General features: G+C 39.8%; 3 protein-coding genes across 5 annotated transcripts in view; 1 reads left to right on the forward strand and 2 right to left on the reverse strand.

The window, feature by feature from the left end:
• The window catches only part of LOC106311718 (helicase SEN1), a 9481-nt gene extending 879 nt beyond the window's left edge, over positions 1-8602 (forward strand). The window contains exons 3-22 of one of the 2 annotated variants that reach the window (XM_013748977.1): positions 25-141; positions 232-311; positions 418-564; positions 650-798; positions 888-1018; positions 1139-1261; positions 1371-1444; positions 1723-2301; positions 2390-2498; positions 2624-2761; positions 2970-3260; positions 3406-3667; positions 3768-4894; positions 4976-5378; positions 5471-6381; positions 6460-6525; positions 6604-6729; positions 6864-7102; positions 7192-8246; positions 8329-8602. In XM_013748977.1, the coding sequence (XP_013604431.1) occupies positions 25-141; positions 232-311; positions 418-564; positions 650-798; positions 888-1018; positions 1139-1261; positions 1371-1444; positions 1723-2301; positions 2390-2498; positions 2624-2761; positions 2970-3260; positions 3406-3667; positions 3768-4894; positions 4976-5378; positions 5471-6381; positions 6460-6525; positions 6604-6729; positions 6864-7102; positions 7192-8246; positions 8329-8360 (6159 nt within the window). In that variant the 3' untranslated portion in view covers positions 8361-8602. Of the gene's footprint in view, positions 1-24; positions 142-231; positions 312-417; positions 565-649; positions 799-887; positions 1019-1138; positions 1262-1370; positions 1445-1722; positions 2302-2389; positions 2499-2623; positions 2762-2969; positions 3261-3405; positions 3668-3767; positions 4895-4975; positions 5379-5470; positions 6382-6459; positions 6526-6603; positions 6730-6863; positions 7103-7191; positions 8247-8328 lie in introns of those variants that run through there. The other variant, XM_013748978.1, reaches the window with a different exon arrangement.
• A 281-nt stretch (positions 8603-8883) lies between these two features.
• Positions 8884-12976, reverse strand: LOC106309320 (U-box domain-containing protein 52-like). Its single transcript, XM_013746357.1, has 10 exons — positions 12799-12976; positions 12624-12715; positions 12414-12535; positions 12144-12313; positions 11851-11896; positions 11442-11766; positions 11261-11362; positions 10433-10843; positions 9029-9781; positions 8884-8940 (listed from the first exon to the last, which is right to left on the reverse strand). Exons 1-10 carry the CDS (start codon positions 12974-12976, stop codon positions 8884-8886), a joined length of 2256 nt encoding a protein of 751 aa, XP_013601811.1.
• Positions 12977-13699: 723 nt separating this feature from the next.
• Positions 13700-21305, reverse strand: LOC106311661 (histone acetyltransferase HAC12-like). Of its 2 annotated transcripts, none has more exons than XM_013748910.1 (17): positions 21172-21305; positions 20487-20846; positions 20164-20278; positions 19772-20078; positions 19354-19695; positions 17514-19225; positions 17080-17376; positions 16704-16982; positions 16488-16616; positions 16179-16379; positions 15945-16087; positions 15553-15865; positions 15325-15464; positions 15166-15244; positions 14680-15072; positions 14383-14600; positions 13700-14298 (listed from the first exon to the last, which is right to left on the reverse strand). In XM_013748910.1, the coding sequence occupies exons 2-17, from the start codon at positions 20699-20701 to the stop codon at positions 14184-14186; spliced, it is 4998 nt and encodes a 1665-aa protein (XP_013604364.1). In that variant the 5' UTR covers positions 20702-20846; positions 21172-21305; the 3' UTR covers positions 13700-14183. The 2 variants fall into 2 exon arrangements, with proteins under 2 accessions (XP_013604364.1, XP_013604363.1); XM_013748909.1 differs by having other exon boundaries at positions 20995-21305.
• Between the last annotated feature and the right edge of the window lie 37 nt (positions 21306-21342).

A 21342-nucleotide genomic window follows, 5' to 3' on the forward strand; every position in this document is an offset into this window, starting at 1 on the left:
GGGGGGGGGGGGGGGGGTTTTCAGGTTTTGATGTTTCCCTTCTTCTTTGACGACATGTCCTTATGCACTGAGTTTGAGAAGTTCATTGAGTCGATCGACAACATTCATGAGCTGGCATTTGCTGAGAATCAAGAATTTCCGGTATAGTCTTATCCCGTGGAGAGCTTCTTGTGTTTCCTGCTTAACTAAAATCTCTCTGACTTGGTATATTCTCTCATTTCATCATTTTAGGGTGTGTATGCACTTCTTTTTCTCAATAGAAGGGTGCGTGTCATTGGTTATCGCTTGGCGAGGGCCATGGGGAAGTTGAGGTCTTTTTCTCCCTTTTTACTATATTAACTATTCTCATGACTGTATTTATTGCTTATGAAACTTTGATTGCTATAATGTATGTGATATTATTTGCTTCCTTGGCAGGTCAGCAACTCAATTGGAACGCCTTCAGCCATTGCTCAAGAAATTCATTGGAATTCTGGAGATGGAGGGACTGCCTTCTTCATCTCAGGATCCAAGGCCGAGGATTAATCTAGACCGCTCATCCATATGGCTTGGGATGACATCACTGTAAGACTTAATGACTAAATCTCATTTTGTAGTTTTTGTCTTATCTTGTTTTTGCTGATTCCTGAATGTCTTCTGTTTCTTAAAGGCTTGAGTTCTTAGAAGGCCCTGCTTTTGAAGAGGGGATATTAGAGCCTTATCCCATTTTTGTTGACACAGTGTTAAACCATATAAGCGGCGATTCACCTGAATTTTCGCTGGCTGTTAATTGCCTGAAAGAGCTATTTAAGACACTTGGTACGGTAACTATTTTTGTTTTGCGAAGTGCTCAGTGTATCTTGAAACTTTATATTATGTTTAGATGATACATTCTCACATTCTCAAAGGTTGTAAGCTTTGGCTTAGGGCTACCTTGTCCCCAAGTGTGATGCGTAACACATTGTTGGGTCAGTGTTTCCATACAAGAGCCGAGAAAATCCACAAAGCCATTTTTGATCTTTTCCAGCCACTATTACAGGCAAGCTTGAATTAGTTTCTCTTAAATATATGATTTATCTAAAGAGATTTCACGATTTCACGTGTTTTGTGCTCTTCGTTTTAATTTTACTTATCTTTTCATATTATGCATTATGTTCAGTCCCTTGAGGCTTTGCGAGATGGTGAGCATGAAAAGCAACGTAGACACTTTCTCTACTTTCTCCTTCATCAGGTCCCAGTTAGCAGTAACTTCAGTGTTTTAGCGAGAAGAATTGGCCACAAGGTAGTTCTAGTCTTTCTTACTAACACATATTTGTTGCATTTTTTTTTTCTTGGAGTGAAACTCTTTGATCCCTTTATCTATCTTCACCAAACTTTTTTTTTTCTTTCAGATTGCTCTTCTTATTGTACTCAGAGGTTACAAGATGAACCCTCCTTGCCCTCCCTTTGAGTGTGCACACATGTGGTTAGTGTAACTGGTCCTATCTTCTCTTTTGCAGCTGTTTGTTGTGTCTGGTACTCGAGAGAATCGGCTTTAAATTCCATCCTTGGTTTTGAATATCTGTAAAATACTTTTCACATGAGCTTGAAGGATATTTAGCATGAAGATTCTTGTTTCATCACATATATGTTGTAGTTGTGATTGTTTCTTTCTCCTCACAATTTCCCGTTCGCTTATGACCTATTTTATTTTTGTATGTAAGATGAAAAAACACGTTTTCTCATAGACAATTGATTTGACAGGGGACCGTCTCTTGTGTCATCGTTTAACGATTCTGCACTGCATATTTCATTGCGTCAACCTGCTATTGATCTTGTCCAAACTATCCTGGTATCTGATGCTACGGCCCTACTAGCTTCGCTGCTACGTAATAATACAGGCAACTATATGGGCAATGAGGTGAAATATGACGACGATGACAGTAATCTTCCCTTTCCCCATGCTGTCGAAGATGTAAGTGATCGTCCCTGGAGTGACTTTACCCAGCAGAGCAAAGTTACTCTTGGGGAGTGCAAAGAGTGGATGTGCATTCCAATGCTCTGGATTACTACTCTTACAAATACAAATCTTCTGAACCTTCCAGTATCGCTATCCCAAGCAGTATTTTGGTCTCGGTCACGTTTTTGTTTGGTGGAATCTGAAAAGACTGATGACATGACAGTTGATATGGAAACCTGGCTTTCATCTTCCGCTGTTGAAATCAAAGGCACGCTTGGATGGAAGGTAGCAACAGGTTCTGATGACGGGGGGCCAGGAAAGGAGTCCAAAAACTCTGTGGCAGTGTCAAAGATGTGCCCTACGTTAATACGAACACTGAAGAGGTACTTTTTCATTTCACTATTGTGGTAGGAAAGCCACTAAGTCTCTTACGATTTGTTATAGTGAGGCTTTTGGGTTTTGATTTTGTAGATTGACCACTTGTTTTCTGGTCCAAATGGGTGAAGAGTATCGAAAACAATGGACCTGGGTACCAGGGATGAGCGAAACTTTCATCCTTTCTCTTTCAGATCCAGATGATGTACGTAACGAACCTGAAATGATTGCTGGGTACCATCTCACGAGATGATTGCTTTATGTTTAAAACTCTCTGGTTCAAATGCGTGTAATGTTGAGCAATGTTGCTAGTGTTGTTTTTGTTGACAGAATATACGGCAGTTTGGAAAGTCTATGCTGGAACACGTTTCAAATACCAGAGGCCTGTCTTGTGGGCTGAAGTTTCTCTGCTCTCAAAGTTCACACCTCGTACATGTTTTTTCTGGAGCTACACATGTTTTACAGCAGGTAGGCAGCAGCTACATTCTACTCAAGATATAGAACGATACACATACAATGAGTCCTTTAACTTTTGTCTCATGAATGCAAGTTCAGTAATAATTTGCATTTTTCTGCTCTGTACGTGATGATGTTCTTAATGTTAGTCTTTGCTTAGGCTACAACATGTCCACCCTTTGCCACTATTGCTTATATCAGTTTTTGCTGATTTTGGCAGGTCCATTTGAGCTCTGTTCTACAAAGATTTCAGATCCTGCATCATTTTTTCTTTCTATTATTCAAGCTGCTGAAGGAAGAGGATGTGGTCATTATTACTGTGAAGAGTTCTGGAGGGGGATTTTTGAGGCAGCCGGACTTCAGTGCTCCTCCTGTGATTGAGAGCAGAAATTCCTCCACTGCTACCCCGGAATTACTGAAGTTTCTCTACTCGCTGGCAGAAGTTGCCTGGGGCGCAGTAAGGAAGTGCTTAGCTGAGGGAAAGGCTTTCATCCATCAAAGTCTTTGCCAGGTATTAGATAGTGAGCCTTTGTTATACATCTATTGCTTATGCTTTATTCTACTGTCCTCTTGGGTTGTCTATCTTTGAGCTGTTTGTGATTCAAATTAGTCGAGTATGGCTTTTTGCTTACGTTCCAATTTATCTTACTTGGCAGATGACATGTGTACGTTTGCTTGAGATAACTCCTGTCGTTCTGGGAAAGCTTAGACTAAGCCGTGAAGCTATTGGAGGAGCTTTGAAAGATGCATCTGATCTTAAATGGCTTCCTGATCTCATTGATTGGGGAAGGTCACAACTTAAAGTTGTTGTTACGTATTGGAGACGAGCATTAGCGGCTTTGCTAGATATCTTACAAGGATCAAAGAGTAACACTTGTTCCTCAGCAGTCCAGGCTATCAGACGTGTGTTGTCTGCTGGTAAGTGGTTTTCGTGCTTGCCCATGGTTACTAATTGGCAATTTTGAATTATATTTCTCTGATTATAGAATTCATCATGCTTTTCCTCTTTTTAATTCAGATGATCTTGACATCGAGCAATTAGCAGACCAAATCTCCCGCCTTGTTCCCAAGGCAAATGAGTGTCTTAAACCTGTTGATGCTGTTGGCAGAGCACCAGATAATGTGATGGATCTAACAGAGGATGTGACTGAGAAGGAATCATTGAAGAATTTACCTAGTTTGCATAAGTCTCATCAACTTGATATCAATAAAACTCTTCCACCTATCAGAAGCATCTCACGGGTCCCATCTCTGAAGAAGGGTACTTCTAGTATTGATACTTCAAAGAGTTCGGCGGCAGTTGTCTCAGAGAAAGATGTTTCAGTAAGATCCAGCAATATTGTTAGGGACCTTCCCACCACAAGCGCTGAACCAAGCAAGGTTGGTAGTATGAGTAAGGATGCAGAAAACAGACAGACTGTGGGAGGTCCTCTTTCACTTGTAAACAAAGCCAACTTAAAGAACGCTGCTGATGAATTCATCTCTCGTGGAACTTCGAAAGAGGCCCAGAAATCTGCGATTTCCAACACCAAAGGCATGGATTTGAGAAAAGTAGTTATTGAGCCGGAGGTTGATCCACTGGATTTGGCACTTAAATCTCTGAAACCACAGCCATTACCCCTAACAAAACCAGGACCTATTGTTCCCAAACGACAAGTTATTCAACTTTGTGCACCTGTAAATAAGAAAGCTGAGCGTTGGCAGAGGCAAGCAGCTGGATTTAAAAGATTCAGGCCACCAAAGCTTGAAGATTGGTTTAGAAAGATTTTGCAAATGGACTACTATGCAATAGTGGGACTGGCGTCAACAAATAAAGATGAGAATCAGAATGTCGGAAAGTTCAGGGAAGTTCCAGTGCGTTTTAGCTCACCTGAGCAATATGTACAGATTTTCCAGCCCTTGGTTCTCGAAGAGTTTAAAGCACAGTTGCAAAGTTCCTTCCAGGAGATATCGTCATTGGAGGAGATTTATTACGGTGATCTGTCTGTTTTGTCGATTGAAAGGGTTGATGACTTCCACTTTGTTCGTTTTATTAAAGACGAAAGTGATGGACCCAACTCGAAAAGTTTCTCTGAGAATGATTTGATTTTGTTCACAAAAGAGCATCCAGAAAACAGTAATGTTGGTGGTAATATGATTGGAAAGGTATGTGGTATTTCTAATACTTGAACTTAGTAAATTTCTCACATATAATCATGATCTTTATTGGCCTTGCTTGTTTCTTAGGTGGAAGGGCGGGAATGGGATGAGAAAAAACGGTCGAGTATTTTGAATGTGCGCTTGTATCTTCAGAATGCGTCTTCACGATTAAATCAAGCTAGAAGGAATCTTTTGGAACGTAGCCAATGGCATGCATGTCGGATTTTAAACATTACATCCCAAATCCGAGAGTTTCAAGCGTTGTCATCCATTAAGGATATCCCCGTTCTTCCTGTGATCTTGAGCCCTTTGGGTGACTCGAACTATGACTCTGAAACTAAAAGATCAGATCTGCGTTCATTACCACATTCTTTACAACAAATACTCAAATCATCTTTCAATGAGAGTCAACTTCAGGCTATTAGCGTTTCCATTGGCTCATCCAATCTGACAAAAGAGTTTGACATTTCACTTATTCAGGGTCCTCCAGGTTAGTCGTTTTCTTTCTTTGTCAGTATTAACCAATTATTTTGATACTATGCTAGTCTTTGATCTTTGATGAATAATTTTTTTGCTTGATAGGAACTGGCAAGACTCGCACTATTGTTGCCATTATTAGTGGTTTGCTTGCTTCCGTTTCACGTAAAACTGGAAATTCTGAGCAAGATCATAGTTCTTCTACAACTTCTAGGCAGAGAATGAATCCGAATGTGGCTATGGCAAGGGTATGGCAAGATGCAGCTCTGGCTAAACAGCTAGATGATGATGGGGAGTCAAAGAAAAAGATGGGAGAAAAGATTGGTAAGGGAAGGGTATTGATCTGCGCTCAGTCAAATGCTGCAGTTGATGAATTAGTTTCGCGAATATCTAGTTTAGGCGTTTATGGCATGGATGGGAAGATGTTTAAACCGTATCTTGTGAGGGTTGGTAATGCAAAAACTGTTCATCCAAATTCACTGCCCTTCTTTCTGGATACACTGGTTGATCAGCGCTTAGCAGAGGAGAGAATGCGGATAAACAAAGCTAAGAGTAATAAGGCTGAAGATTCTTCTGCCTTACTGCGCTGTAGTTTAGAAAAGGTCGTTGATCAGATCACCCGTTTTGAAGCTAAGCGTGCAAACTTAAACCAGGAAAGTTTGGACGCCAAAGAAAAGCTAGGGAGTAAAAACCTCGATATAGATGATGATGGCAAGCCAATGTCTGATGCAGAGCTAGGAATAAGATTGCGGAGGCTATATGAGCAAAAGAGGAAAATTTACAAAGATCTTGGTGCTGTTCAGGCTCAAGAGAGAAAAGCTAACAATGAAATTAGAGCATTGAAGCATAAGTTGAGGAAGTCCATTCTTAAAGATGCTCAAATAGTTGTTACGACTTTAAGTGGTTGTGGAGGAGACTTGTACAATGTGTGTGCTGAATCTTCATCAGCCCATAAATTTGGCAGTCCATCTGAAGATAATTTGTTTGATGCTGTAGTGATTGACGAAGCAGCTCAGGTGAAGACACTACACGCTGGATTGTTTTGCATAGGTGTTCGTGTCACAACTCATTACTAATTTGTTTTTGTTTTACAGGCTCTGGAGCCAGCTACCTTGATTCCTCTACAGCTCTTAAAGTCAAGAGGGACTAAATGCATAATGGTGAGAATCGTTCACTTGTGTTACAAAACGTTCCATAAATTTGCAGTTTTTATCTAATAACGTTTTCGGTGATTAAAGGTTGGAGATCCAAAGCAGCTTCCAGCAACTGTTCTCTCCAACATTGCTAGTAAATACTTGTATGAATGCAGCATGTTTGAACGCTTACAAAGGGCTGGTTATCCTATCCTAATGCTTACCCAACAGGTATACATCACCTGATTTTCTTGGCTCGTAGTTTCAGTTTTGGAACTTCTCCTTTCACATTATTTAATCTTATGTTTACATGATGTAATATTGAATTTGGAACTTGGGCTTACACTTTCTCTGCTAAAAAACAGTATAGGATGCATCCAGATATTTGTAGATTCCCGTCTATGCATTTCTACGACAATAAGCTACTGAATGGTGTCGACATGTCAAGCAAATCAGCTCCGTTTCACAAGAGCCCTTATCTTCGACCATATGTTTTTTATGATATTGTTGACGGCCAAGAGCATCGAAGTGGGGACTCTAGCTCCGTGTGCAATGAACAAGAAGCTGAAGCTGCTGTTCAACTGCTTAGATTTTTCAAAAGGAGGTCTATAACTATCTTAAGCTCTCTGTTCACACACGTTTTAGAAACATATTGAGTATTATTTTCTTCACTGGCTGTCTCGTTGCTTACAGATACCCCTCTGAATTTGTCGCTGGAAGGATTGGCATCATTACTCCCTACAAACGTCAGCTTGCGGTTTTGCGTTCTCGTTTCTCAAGTGCATTTGGATCTCAAGTAGCAGCAGATATGGAACTGAATACTGTGGATGGCTTTCAAGGGAGAGAGGTCGACATATTGGTGTTATCCACTGTAAGAGCTACTCATTCTGCTTCCGATGGGAACAGTCAAAGTCGGATTGGTTTCGTTGCAGATGTTAGACGTATGAATGTTGCTCTCACAAGAGCCAGACTCTCCCTTTGGGTTTTTGGTAACACGCGAACCTTGCAAAGAGACCATAACTGGGGTGCTCTTGTGAAAGATGCAAAAGAAAGAGAAGCCATCATACCGGTTAAGAGACCATACAACATGTTTGGCGAGAAAGCCACGGAACAAAAACAGTTTGAGAATCTTTCAAAGAATTTTCCTGAGCCTGAGAAACAGCATCAGCATTCTCGCCGTAAAGAACATAGAGCAGAGACATCCTCTGATAGAAAAATGAGGAAACCTGATGGAGATGTTGTGCCTCTCTTATCGAAAGGATCAGAGAGCAAGCAGAGCAGACGAAAAGCCAAAGAAGAAGCTTCTTCTCAAAGGGAAAAACTAGCTACAGGCAGTGAGGAAGTAACATCCGAAGTGAATCCTAGGCGGAACCAAGAGAAGAAAGAAAAAATGAAAGGTATAGAGAAAAGCAGTGATCCAGAGGATACAGATGTAACTAGTTCGAAGAAGGAAGATCCAAATGCGAGGAAAAAATCTAAGAAGGCTTCATCAAAGCTTGACAGTAACAAGAGGGAAAAATCCACAGATGAGTCTGAACAGAGAGACCGACAAGCAAACAAAAGCAATGCTCCTTCTAATCAAGGAGGTGGTGAAGATTTAGTATCTAAGCGGAAAAAAGAGCGTGAAGCTGTTGAGGCCATTCTAAAATCGTCTCTGATTCCTTCACATAAGCCTAAACCTCCAAAGCGACCACTGTCCCCAAGTTCAACTGCAAGCAGTCACACAAGACCGTCTAAAGCTATCAAAGGTAACAGATTTCATTACATACCTAATCTTGAGTGATGTTTTGCCTCAAATGCTGAAACCTTTGAGTTCACTCTTATTTGCAGAATCCACCAAGAACAACAGTAAACAAAGATAACAAAATGATTTCACAATTGTTATTTCAGGCAATCATGAAACTAATTGCTAACTAATGTTTTTGGGTCACTACTTGAACATTCTCTAGCATCATCATAGTCTCGAGTATAAGATCAAAAAGTAGCACTCGGGATTTTTTTTTGGCTCACCTATAATGAAATAGCCTATGCTTTACAATATTTTTTATCTCCAGTTTCAAAATTTTGGATGTAAAGTTGCCTGTTAAGAATTTTTTTGGTTCTATGTATGCTTGCCATCTATTAGTTTTACATTTGCTTTGTTCCTTGCAAGGAATTTAGAGGAAAATTATTTGGGAACTGTATAAAAATTGAAGTCACTGATACTCAATTACGCTAATACAACACTGGAAGTAACTAACAAGGAACAAAATCAACACAATCAGCTTTTTTTCTTTTTCCTGAATGTATATATACATTGTTCTTGGCTTTCTTTCAACAAGATTCAGACATAACTTCATACGTAACTAGTGTGTCATATCTTACCAGACTCCTCTGTTCTCAATACTATGAGTTTGATATAGAAGATCCTGGATTTGATATAGAAGGAGCACTTCTACCTTCCTGCAACTACCCCACAACAATAAATCAAACATCATACAGATATATAACCAAATGTTATTCAGTGTACAAATTAAATACAAAATCTTACCGATGTATAGGAGACTTGGCTAGCATGTGTCATCCGTCCATGTCCAGCAAAAAAAACACTCTCAAGACTCTCTTCACCCATCTCTCTAAGTCTATTAAGCTCAGGCATCACTTCTTTACCAAGATCAGGCCTATCTTTCCTTCTCAACTCAGCACATTGTAGCGATAACTTAGCAAGAGACAAAGCTTCCTCTAGTGGCCAGTCTGGTACTTCAGGATCAAGCATATCTTTAAACTTCCCTTCTTCTATTGCTTGTTCCACATAATAAGCCAAACCCATCGGCTGTTTAGCAGTCAAAAGCTGCAGAAGCATGATTCCTAGTGAATAAACATCAGACTTCACACCTAACATTCCTGTTTGTTGATACTCAGGGTCGATGTAACAGAACGTTCCTGCAGCTGATGTCACTCGGTAGTGTGTCACGTTCTCTGCTACGGCTGGGACGAGTCTTGCAAGCCCGACGTCGCTGATCTTGCTGACGTAGTTTTGGTCTAGGAGGACGTTTCCTGGTTTCAAGTCTCTGTGGACAATTGGTTCTGGTTTTGTCTGGTGTAAGAAGAGGAGACCTGTGGCTATCTCAGCAGCGATTCTGAAACGTAGCTGCCACGAAATGGGAGGCGTGTTTCCGCGTCTGAATAAACGGTCATCTAAGCTTCCTCTGGCCATGTATTCGTAGACGAGGATGCCATATTCTGGACATGCTCCTAAGAGAAGCACCATGTTTGGATGCCTTATGCAACTTAGTACTTCAACCTGTGTGTCAAAACACACAAATTTCAAACAACACTTCCTTGTATCACAGTTATCTATAAGGAAGATGAAAGTTGTCCGCCTAGACATTCCGAGTATTGGTTCGGGTCGGATATTTTGGGTAACGGGTTGTTTGGGTAAGGTGCTAAAAGGATCTATATAAGAACATGCAAATTTCCAGTTCGGATCGGTTGCCGAAGGTTCGGATAGTAAAATTTAGGAATCGTCTAATACCTGGAATAAATTGTGTTTCGCTTTGATTTCGGTTTCAATTCGATTATTTTGGGTAATTTGGATAAAATGTCAAGTATTATCAGATAAAATATAGAGTAGTTAGGATGATTTTAGACAAAAATCTTGAAAAAGTAAATTATTTTGGGTCGGATAATTCAGGTAGTTCAGATATTTTTTGATAATTTAGTTTTTTCAAATACTTTGAGATACTGTTAATATATTTTAAATTATATATATATATAATAAATATTTTATATATTTGGGTATCCGTTCGGTTCTCACTTAAGTTATTTCTGATATAGAAATATAGAAATTGTTTGGGTATTTGACTGTTTTGGTCGGTTCTAGTTTCAGTTATTTCGGTTTGGTTCCGGTTTTTTTGCCAAGGCCTAGTCTTGCATCTGAAAGCTATATCTTTACCTCTTTGTGAAACTGTGATCTTCCTTGAGCAGCGTCAGGACGTAAAACCTTAACAGCAACACTTGTGTGATCAAGATGACCTCTAAACACAGGCCCATACCCTCCTTCTCCTACTTTTCTTGATTCTGCAAAATTATCAGTTCCTTCTTCGATTTCATGAACAGTGTATTTTCTGTATCGAACGATGCTCTGTCCAGAGGAAGAATCACTTTCTTTCAACACCTTCATCTCTGCGTTTAGTCTTCTCTTTGCTTCTGCTTCGGCAAGCCTGTTCGCAGCTTCAGCAGCTTCCATGGCAGTTTTAACCTTTGCTCTCTCATTTGCCACCATTGACATTGCTGTCTCCTCTGTCATCTTGAGTTCTTCCATTCGTCTTTCTTCTTCTGACCTCAGATTTTTCAGCTCTGTCGCCTGAAACAGAAGTTTAAGCACACTTCAGTTTGGTTTTAATGAATCAAATCACTTGAGATACACACAAGGATGTATATAATATTAAGTTACAAAAAAAAAGGATGTATATAATATTGGGGAAATCTCATCAATAGCACATTTTTAATTTTGTCACAAAATAGCATTCAAAATGAAAATCTCTAAAATAGCATTTATTAAACCAATACAACACTAAATTTATCATACATCCTAAACACTAATCTCACCCTCACTTTTAAATACTAAACCCTAAATTCTAATCATTAAACCCAATTTTTTTTTTAAAAAACTTTTATTAAGTTATTTTGGTGATTTTCCTTTTTTGTGTGCTATTTTTTAATAAATGTTTTGAATTAATGCTATCTAAGGGTTCTTCTAATCTTCTCTATAATATAATACCTCTTGCCTTGCGGTTAAAGCTTCTTTACAAGCTGAGCTATAGATATCCATGGTTTGTTTTAGCTCTAAACGCAGTCTCCTCATTTGAGCTTCAACATCATCCTGAAGACAGAACAAATACTTCCATGGAATGTAACAAAAAAAAAACTATATCGAATCTGAATGTGATCATAACTCATACCAAGCTCTGAGATGAGTAAGAGCAAGAAGTTCTTCCACTATCCTCAGAAACCGTAGAAGAGTTATTCAGAAAACCCAAATCAGTAAACTTGATTCCTAATCTATGTGACCCTATGCTCTGCTCTGAGCTAGTTGACATTCTTGATGTTCTTGCTGAGTCTGGTAAATCGTATGTAAAAGAACACCTGTCTGCACTACTCGGCGTCCCCTTGCTGATAAAGGAGTTTTCTGATCCTTGATGTGAAGCACTTATGAATGAATACTCGGACTCTGAATCTGAGAAGTCCCCAATTAGTTTCATATGTCCTTGTGTCGGTTTCGTAAACCTTGGTTTACACAAAATCAATACCAAGAAACTGTTAAGTAATCGAAGCTTTATAGAATTATGTAAGTAATGTAACATAACATACCTTGTATCAACTGATCTTCGTGGCCTAGGAGATACCGGTGTGTTGACTGTTGTAAAGAAGAAAGATGAACAAGTAAAAAAAAAAAAGAATGTATGTTGAGTTACTTGAAAGCAATGTTCTACAAATCGGTTTAGGCGAGGCTTAACCAGCAAATCGGTCATATGTGAAACGATTTGTTAATCAGGATCTAGACGGCGTCTAATCACCCGTCTAGACACCTAATAGCGAGATTTTGAACATTGCTTGAAATGCAAGCAAGCAACATGCATAATGGAAGAGTAGAACTCTCTTACCTATTTTAGGTTTATTCTCAAAGTCAAAGTCGCTGAGAACTGATGGATGGTAAGGAGCAGGACGTGAGGAGCTTCGTAAGGAAGAGACTTTGCCTTTGGAAATGACGTAAACATTGCAGAAATCTGGAGCTGCCTTTGAAACACTCGTTGGTAAATCCGTTTTGAATCTTCTGTTGAAAGAAGAAAACAATTACTATTTTTGGTTATATTCTTCTGCACGCTATTAATCACACTATAAACCCTAATGATTTTTTTTTTTTTTTGTATTACCTCATTAAGCTACTTCTTGAAGGAGCACCAAGTACTAAATTCTCGATCGCAGAAATTGTAACATATTCCACGATGGCTTTGACTTTGTCTACGTCTTCAAGCAATACATCCAGACATTGGATCTGCAGATATATATATACATTTTTAAATAAATAAAAAGCTTACAAGTTTGGTCGATTTTAACAAGCTCTAGATTTCAATTATTATTACTTCTTTACGGCTGCAGTAACAATGAAAAGATACAAAGAGATCTTTTGTTTGCTTATCCATGTGCTGCATATGCATTGTTCCGTCTTCAATGTCTGCAAGTAAAAAACCCTAATTAAACTCACTCACAAGAATCATTGAGCAAAAGCATTCCTTAATGTGGATATAATAAACTAACCGGAAGAGGATTGAGATTTGGGAGCGACATGAATAAGAGCAAGAGTTTGGCCACGAGAAGTAAGATTCTCCAATGTCCATTTGAGAGCAATTTTGCTAGTTTTGTCATTGTCTATTGCAACAGCCACTGAACCACTTTTTTTTCCTTTACTTGTCGCATCTGTTTTCGGTAGCCACATTCTTGTCTCTCCCTTCTTCTTCTTTCTTTTTTTCTCCCATTCAAGGAAAATATAACAGAGATGTAGAGATTTCTCTTTTTTTCCTTATATTTGGAAGAAACTAAAAAAAAAAAAAAAGTAGATAATGTAATGGGTTGAAAAAACATTCTATTTTACTATTTCTAATCTGATGGATGTTATATCTTTGGATGAAAACCTAATTTTGGAGTTAAACCACAAACCACATAACTTAAGCACTGGTTTTAAGAAAGCTATTAGATTTTTTTTATTGAATTTGTGGAAACTAAGCTTAAGGCATAAATTTAACATAGACATAGACATAGACATACGACCTCTCTTTTTTAACCTTCAAAATGAATGTTACAAGAGAACCCAGTTATAAATACATAACTAATAAAAAAAATTACATCATGGTCTGAAACTTTTGTCGCAGGTCTTTGGTTTTTTTTTTTCTTTTGAATATCAAATCCAACATTGAAGCAAATGTGGAAGTGTGAAAACGGAGTATTCTTAGTATGGAAAGTCTTCATGTGATCCAGGTGGTTTTATAAAATAGAAGTAGAACAAAAAAAAAAGTGGAAGACCAAATAATCTGATTTATATATTCTTGAACAGTAATACGAGTTATGAGCCAATTAACAAGCCACGTACACTCTCACTTTTCCTCTTTATTTTTCTATTTGATTTCTTTCTTCACTTTGCATGGTAATCTGTCACTTCTGCTAAACCAAAATCTATTTGAACTGAAGATATGAAAAATGTTATTAATACAGAGCATCAAAAATGTTAGAGACGTATCCATAGGACACTCCCTTCATCTTACTTGCCTATAAAGTTAAGAAACTACTTATACATAGTCAGAGGATCGTTGCCAAGGCGTTTTATAGGCGCTACGAAAAGAAGAGCAAGTCACAGTGACTTGAAGAGTTTCTCAGCCTAAGTGCCACTTATGTAGAAGAATCTTCGTAGATGCTCTCAACTTAGGCTCTGGTCAGGCCGCAATTATATTTCAGACTCTATAGCTTCATTGGTTTGTGATCCATTTGATTATATACACTCTATTATTTCTGCTGCTTACCATAACTTGCTTCGAGTGGAGCTCAGAGACACACCAGCTTCTTCTTCTATCTTCTTAACCTTCGGAAAGAAGATCAGTTTTCCACTTCTACTTAGATCCTAAATGAAAATAAGTATATATACAAGTTAATCAACTGGAGGTCCCAGCGACTTCTGCAGCTCTCTGTCTCATCATCTCCATAACTGCTGCTCTGCGCCGTGATTCTGATTGCTGCGTTAACCTTCTCAAATGTTCCTTTAGGTCCCTGAGTAGAGATATACACACAATGATCAATACAAAGAAATCAATTCCAAAAATGTTAGAAAGGGACAGAAGCTGAGGAGATTACCCGCATCGAGGTACATTGCAATTTGATTCCTTACAGGCCCTAGCATGAATCTGCAAGAGATACCACATTTTCTTGCAAAGAACACAACCACCTGCAGCACGTATTGTGCAACGGATACCATGTCGGAACAGCCCCTTCACTTTGCGGCAGTTAGGATACTGACAATACATAGCACGGCATAGCGCCGCATGCACCAAAATATCAAGCATTTTCCTAAGCTGCAAATTATTAAAACAATGAAAACGTTAGTAATCAAAACCAGACGAAGCCTAGAGCAAAGAGAAGATGATGCAATACCTGCAAGACTCGCAATTGCCTAGCTTCTTTATTCTGAGCATCTTGATCAGCTAGTGAAGGATGATTCGTCAGCTTGTGAGGATGATTAACACCGCCTTCTTTACTGTAACAAGCATTGCACACGTCGTAGTCCGGGCAAACCTCACATCGCCAGCCTTGGCCACTTTCGATATCGAGGTGGCATGCGTTACATGTTGTGACAAAGGCAGGAGCGGTTGGATTGTGGAGGTGATAAAGCACCATCATGGAAGAATGTTTTGCCCGCCTCAGTGTATCATACTGATAATGGTTTCCTTGGCAAAGACTCAGGAACGCTTGCCTCGTATCGAAAAACTCGCTTTCAAGTATCTCATCTTTATCCATGGTGTCTGCTGGAATATCGGTGATCGCAACCTACAAAATAAATATATAAAAAAAACTGTCTCGTAAGATAAAAATAAAAACAGAGAAACAAGTAACGTGTATTACAAGCTAAAGCCAACTTACAGGATGCAGTGTATGTTGATCCTTCTGATTAACAGGATGCCTTTCTCTGTCCTCTCGTTTCTGTTCAGCCTTATAGCACCTGAACGGTAGAATAACATATCAGAAACTGCAGCACTCTATCAGGTAAGAACCTCAGCTTCCAAGTTATACAATACTTACCCATCACATAACTGAAAATCTTTGCATTGGCTGCAGACCCAACGGTTTCCAGTTACCATCAGTGTACAGCAATGCCTGCAACAATGCTGCAAGTGAACCATGATAAAGTCCTCCTTCATTGGATGAATGGTCTCACCAAGCTAAAACCAAACAGAAACAATATTAACAAGTAAAACACAAAACTATGCAAAAGAATCGAAGCTGTTATGCAGGAGAGGAAACGATTACTTTCTGCATTAGCAGCAGATCTTTAGATGCATTCCCAGGCAGACCAGACTGGCCACACGCTTTCAGAGCCCTTTTTGTAATGGGTTTCTTGAGTACTCCTTTCTTATTTCCCTTTCTACCATCATCTTCTTGACTCATTTGTTGTATGATATCCTCTGCTGCACCTGGCCAATAGTCACCATCGAAATACGGGAGCCTAGCTGCCGTAACCTTAGCTCTACACTCACCGGTTTGCAAGAAAAAATGGTCATATAGATTTGTAGTTTCCGCTACAATTCCTTCCTTTGCAGCTTTTTTCAACATTGCTAAGTACCTGTACCAGAAACAAGTGGAGGATGTAAAGGATACCAAAAATTTATGAAGAAAAATCACTAAATGCAATTTTTACTAACCACTCCCGTAGTTTATCAGACTTTGGCGTTTTCTGAATCTCTGGATGGCAATATAGGATATAGTCCTCACCCTTCAGTGGTGGACAAGCCCATATATAGCAGCTAGTGAAGCCACGCATTTTGCAGTACTCCAAGTAACCAATCTAAAATAAAATAAAAAAGCATCAATGTATACTCATGAAACCTCCATGCAATGTAAAGACCACACAGATCTTTCTTTAAACCAGGACTTACAAGAATTTCTTGGTATACAAAAGTGCGGAGAGCCTCTCCACTAGCTGTTTTAATCTCAGGTCTAAAGTACTTCACAGAATCCAGATACGAGAGATACACACGGCGATGATTAGGAGATGAACACTCGGATCCAAATTCTTGGACATACATCCCAAACAAGCATACTTCTACACCTTCGATCTTCTGGAACAATAGAACGACCTGCCAAAATAAAATATGGAGAGTGAAATTTTGTTATTTGAAGAGTGGAATAATGAAACTGTGAACGTGAAAGTGAATACAACAGAGGTGTGTCTGGATCATTCTCACCTTGGACTTGTATGGAAACTCAGTAGGGAAATTATCCTCCCTAAAAATTTCAAGAAATCGAGATTTGACTTCCAGCTTCTTGTCAACGGATAAAACAACTCTAACCACAAGGGATTCAGCAGTTGGAACCTGTCAATGGCAGTTAAAAAGGTAAAACAATGAGTGACCAACCAGTAAACTTCTTTCCAAAGAAGAAGCACTACAGCCATTTAATACCTCATCATAATTTTTTCCTTTAGCCTTGGCTCTCTCAATCCTTTCCTGCTCCAGCCTTTTAAACAAACGCTGCTCTATATGGTCACTGAGAATCGTTTTCGGCAGATCTTTCGCTCCAAGAACAGAACTTTGAGGTAAAGGCACTCTCTCGTTTTGCTCCACCTCAGTTATATAGCACCTTGTGCAGGTGTACTCAGCTTGCCCTCCATCATTCCTCCGCCCATTAAACAGAGCACATATTTGATGCTGCCAGGCCTCACATTTATCACACTGGACCCACTGCAAAACCATGTAGCGCAATAGACCAAACTCAGAAAACCTACAAAGGGGGACACACACATGACTAATACAACTCTACTGAATGAATGGACTTTACCGCTTCTTCAGTCTCCTCATCGTTCCTCTTTTTCTCGAGTTTTGCCTTCGGTATTGCAGTCCCTTCAGCGAGTATTGTGTCTCCTCGTGATTCATTAAAACAGGGAATACAAAAGTAGTGACGAGTTTCACCAGCTCCAACAGTATAGTACATTGCGTTTCTTTTGATACGAGCACCACAAGGAGTGCAATAAAGAGGAGGTGGCTCGAATGTAAGCCTCTCCACCGCACATAACTGGCAGGAATTTGGACTCATCGAATTCTCCATGGCCTGATTCTTTTCTACTTTGGCTTTACTCTGCAGAAAGAAATACAAATCAATAGAAAAGTTATTATTCATCAGCGAGCACATACTTGTGGAGAGAAAATAAAAGGATAAATCTATGAATAAAAATTGCTTTTCTGTAAATTTTTGAAGTCAATACAATTGCACACCTGGCCAACCCACTGACGAAGACTAAGAATATGTTCTCTCACTTGGTCGGGAGTGAACATTTCAGTTAAAGAAACACCCTTTATCTTTGGTTTTCCAGGTTTTGATGCAACAACGTCAGCAGACTCCACCACAACTTCTTCCTTCGGCTCTTTCTCCATTTTAACGTTTTCTTGCTTTAGCGAGGCACCAGATAAATCATGTTGACCTGGTTCACTGACAGGCCTAGGTTTGGGAACATTTTCAACAGCTTCATGTTTTATCTCTTTGATGCTGAATCCTGCTTGAACAGAAACATCAGGAATCTCTTCTTTCACTTCCAACTTCTCTGACTTCAATGCCGCATGTGCGTCGCTCAGCATATGATCCTTTCTTTCAGCATCCTGAGATGGTTCTGTCTCTGCTTTGGGAACAATGGAGCTTTCACAAACTTCACTCTCACGGACCACTGGTGGAAAAGAAGGCTCCACCTTCAACCGTTTTGATGAAGGTTCCAAATTACCTACAGTATCAGTACATCCAGGGGCACCAGAAACGGCTCCATCAGTAGCGCATGGTGAATCATTTGATACTACAGCTCCGTTCACTACACTGCTTTCGCTTTTTAAACGGGCCTGGACACGCGCATTAGCTTGCTGCTGATGGTAGGTCTTAACTGGTACACAGACGGGGCACCGAGGATCCTTGCAGTTTTTATAGTGGCCAATCAACGACTTCGTGGGGCGACAACGAGGATACAAACACTGAGGCTCTACACAGCTGTTCATGTGACTCAGTAGCTTCTGAACAGTTACGCAGTTTCGTCCCGGGCACTTCACTCCTGGCCGTTTGCAGGTCCGTGCATGAAGCAGAAACAAGAGCCATCTCTGTTGATTTTGGAACTTGACATCGCGATTTCCATATCTACATGCCGTTCCAGTTGCATTTTGCAGACTGTGGGATTCGGATGCGGTGGAAGTATGAATTTGACCAATAACAGACCCTTCCATCAAATTATTAGGTTGAGCTTCATCCGTTCCGGTAACTCTTTCACGAAAATCCTCCTGAACGTTCTGTTCACTCGACATACCATTAGACATTTGAGTGTTTCCCTGAGACTGGGAAGGCCACTGATCCTGTGGATTGGATTCTAATTTTACTCCAACAGCAAGGTTGCTAAAACTGTGGACTGTATCAGAGCCCGGGTGCATCATTTGCTGAACCTGTTGGCTATTTTGAGGAAGGAGCGTGCATATATCACTCTGACTTGTAACTGCTACATGTTGAGCGTTTGCAGAGCGGTCTGCTCCCGGGTTCTGATATTGATTCTGGAACTGAGAAAGCTGGAGTCGTTCAGATGCTTGGGAGTGCAAAGGTTCACTATGGCTCTGCACTCCAGGTTCATGTTGAACATTCGTAACAACGTCAGAAGCCACCTGAGGTTTCCCGGAACCATCTTTGCTTATTAACTTATGTTGCTGCAGGGCCTGCTGCTTCAATGTTTTTTGCTGGATAAATTTCTGCTGCTGCTGCTGCTGTTGTTGAATCTGATTAGGCTGTTGCGGAAATTGTTGTTGTTGATGTGAATGCAGAGAAGAGTTAGCTCTGGACACAGACTGGAAACTTGCTGCATTGATATTCTGAGCACTTGGCATCTTCCCTACCGATGTTACAGCTCCATGCAAATTTTTAGATCCAAGGTTGTTGTCAGGATTTGTTGTTCTATAACATTCCCCTGAAATATGAAGAAACATACTTTAAAATATTCTGATAGGTTAGTACTAGTGCCAAAGTACAAGAAAGGACCATACGTATTAAATGAGATGATTAGGACAGACGAAAAAGAGAGAGAAGAAGAGTTACCTGTGTCTACACTTTTTTTGCTCACTCCAACACCACCATTAACAGAGTTACTAGCCACACCAGCCGGCTTTGGTTGCATGTTGTCCGGTCTATGACCAGCAGTCATTTGGTTAGACACCATTTGACTATTTTGACCACCAGTATCCTGCCTTTGCTTCTGCTGCTGAGACTGAGGTACCACCGTGGGCTCAGCAGAAAATCCACCACTGTTGTTATTAGTACCACTATTAACGAAACCAGGTGTAGGAATCATCTGGGGAGCAGTTCTTTGAGAACCCATGTTCCCTCTTGAACCAAGAGAAAAGTTTCTCGGTGAATTCTGGTAACCATTAGACATATTACCTGAAATGAAATTGCTAAGGTGTCAGAGACTCACTCGTGAGATTAAAATTTCCAGGAAAAGTATCTATGATCAAACCTCCATGGATGCCACCAGAAGCTAGAAGGTTTCCAGTGTTGACAGCTTTGCTTGTACTGCTGTTGTTTCCAGCTATAGTAGTATCAGCAGAGGGTGTAACCATCGAAGTAGAATTATCCCCAGTATGTGGTAATCTTGGAGTAGGTATCATCGTAGTACCCCCACCAGCATGTGATAATCCTGGAGTAGGTATCATCATTCCAACAGAAGGAGAATTAGAATGTCGCTGATTGTAGTTATTCAAATGTCTGCCTTTTATTAGGCTCGTAATCCTAGACTCAAGGGTTGACCGGTTCACGTAATCCTCCTGTTAGTATAAGTCGAAAAGAAAAATCTTAAGGAATGACATGAGTCAACAAGCTGGATGTAGAGGCAGAAATATTTTGAGATACCTTTGAGACGGCCATCTTAAACAGCCCCTCCTCTAAGCGTCTAGCAACATCCATATACTTTGCCTTTGATGCAGCATCGGCCTGTGATGGTTGCCGCTGCTGTAACATGTTAAACCTGGAAGATCAAGGAGACTCAGTCAACCATGAAGTAATTATCAGAAAATCTAAAAGGAGCATAAACACTAAAGTATCAGGTCTTAATCAACAAAGAAGATATACATTAGTAATGCAGCCAAGAAAAATAATCATTTCGATCATTCCCATTCCACATTGGGATTAACATCAACTCAATCCATTATAAGCAATATAAGATGAAGGCTTACACAAGGGTTTGCATGTACTGTCTGAGTTTCAAAATATCATGGTCCATGGGACCAACAATGTTACGTGAAGGCCCTACACTAGCACCAGCACCAGTACCAGCACCAGCTCCGACTAAATTCTGCAATTGAGAGTTCCCATTACTCTGCGGCGCAGTCCCTTGGTTTGGAACCTGCCCCCCAGACATCTGTCCCGACAAGTGAGCCTGAACATTCATGTTACTTCTTAAACTTTCGTCTCCTTGTCCTAACTCTTCTTGCAACCAGCACTAACAGACACTGCATAACTCTTCCACCCTAGACCGAAAGCTCATTTCCTACTTTTAATTATTCTTCAAATGGTCTCACTCAGTGTAGCAGCTCCTACAAAACAATCATAAGACTATGATGATCAAAGCAAAAACAAAGCCCAATTGCAATAACCAACAAAGAAAACAAAATGTATCATTCAAATAATATGAATTAAACCCCTAAATAAAATAAATAAATAAACCTAGAAACTCAATCCAACCTTCAAATTGATGCACAAAGAAGCAAACTTGGTACGTTACTAAGTGATTAGGATGATCGAAACGCAGTTACAACAGAGCAATAAAGTCGGTGATGTCGCACGTGTGAACGGACCCTCACACAAGCCAAGGAAGACGAGAAACAATACAATACAATTTCGAATCAAACGAGCAAATACCCACGAAGAGATTCCGAAACCTAGACGATGAAGATAACGATTTTGAAATCGGAGACTTTCTTCGAATTGGGGATGGCGCTCGGCTCGATTTTGGGGATTTTTGTTTTTTTTTTTTTAGGGATTTTTCGTTTTGATTTTTGTTTTAAGTTAAAAAAAAAAAAAAAAAAAAAA

Source organism: Brassica oleracea, chromosome C8, assembly GCF_000695525.1.
Source record: "Brassica oleracea var. oleracea cultivar TO1000 chromosome C8, BOL, whole genome shotgun sequence".
NCBI lineage: Eukaryota > Viridiplantae > Streptophyta > Magnoliopsida > Brassicales > Brassicaceae > Brassica > Brassica oleracea.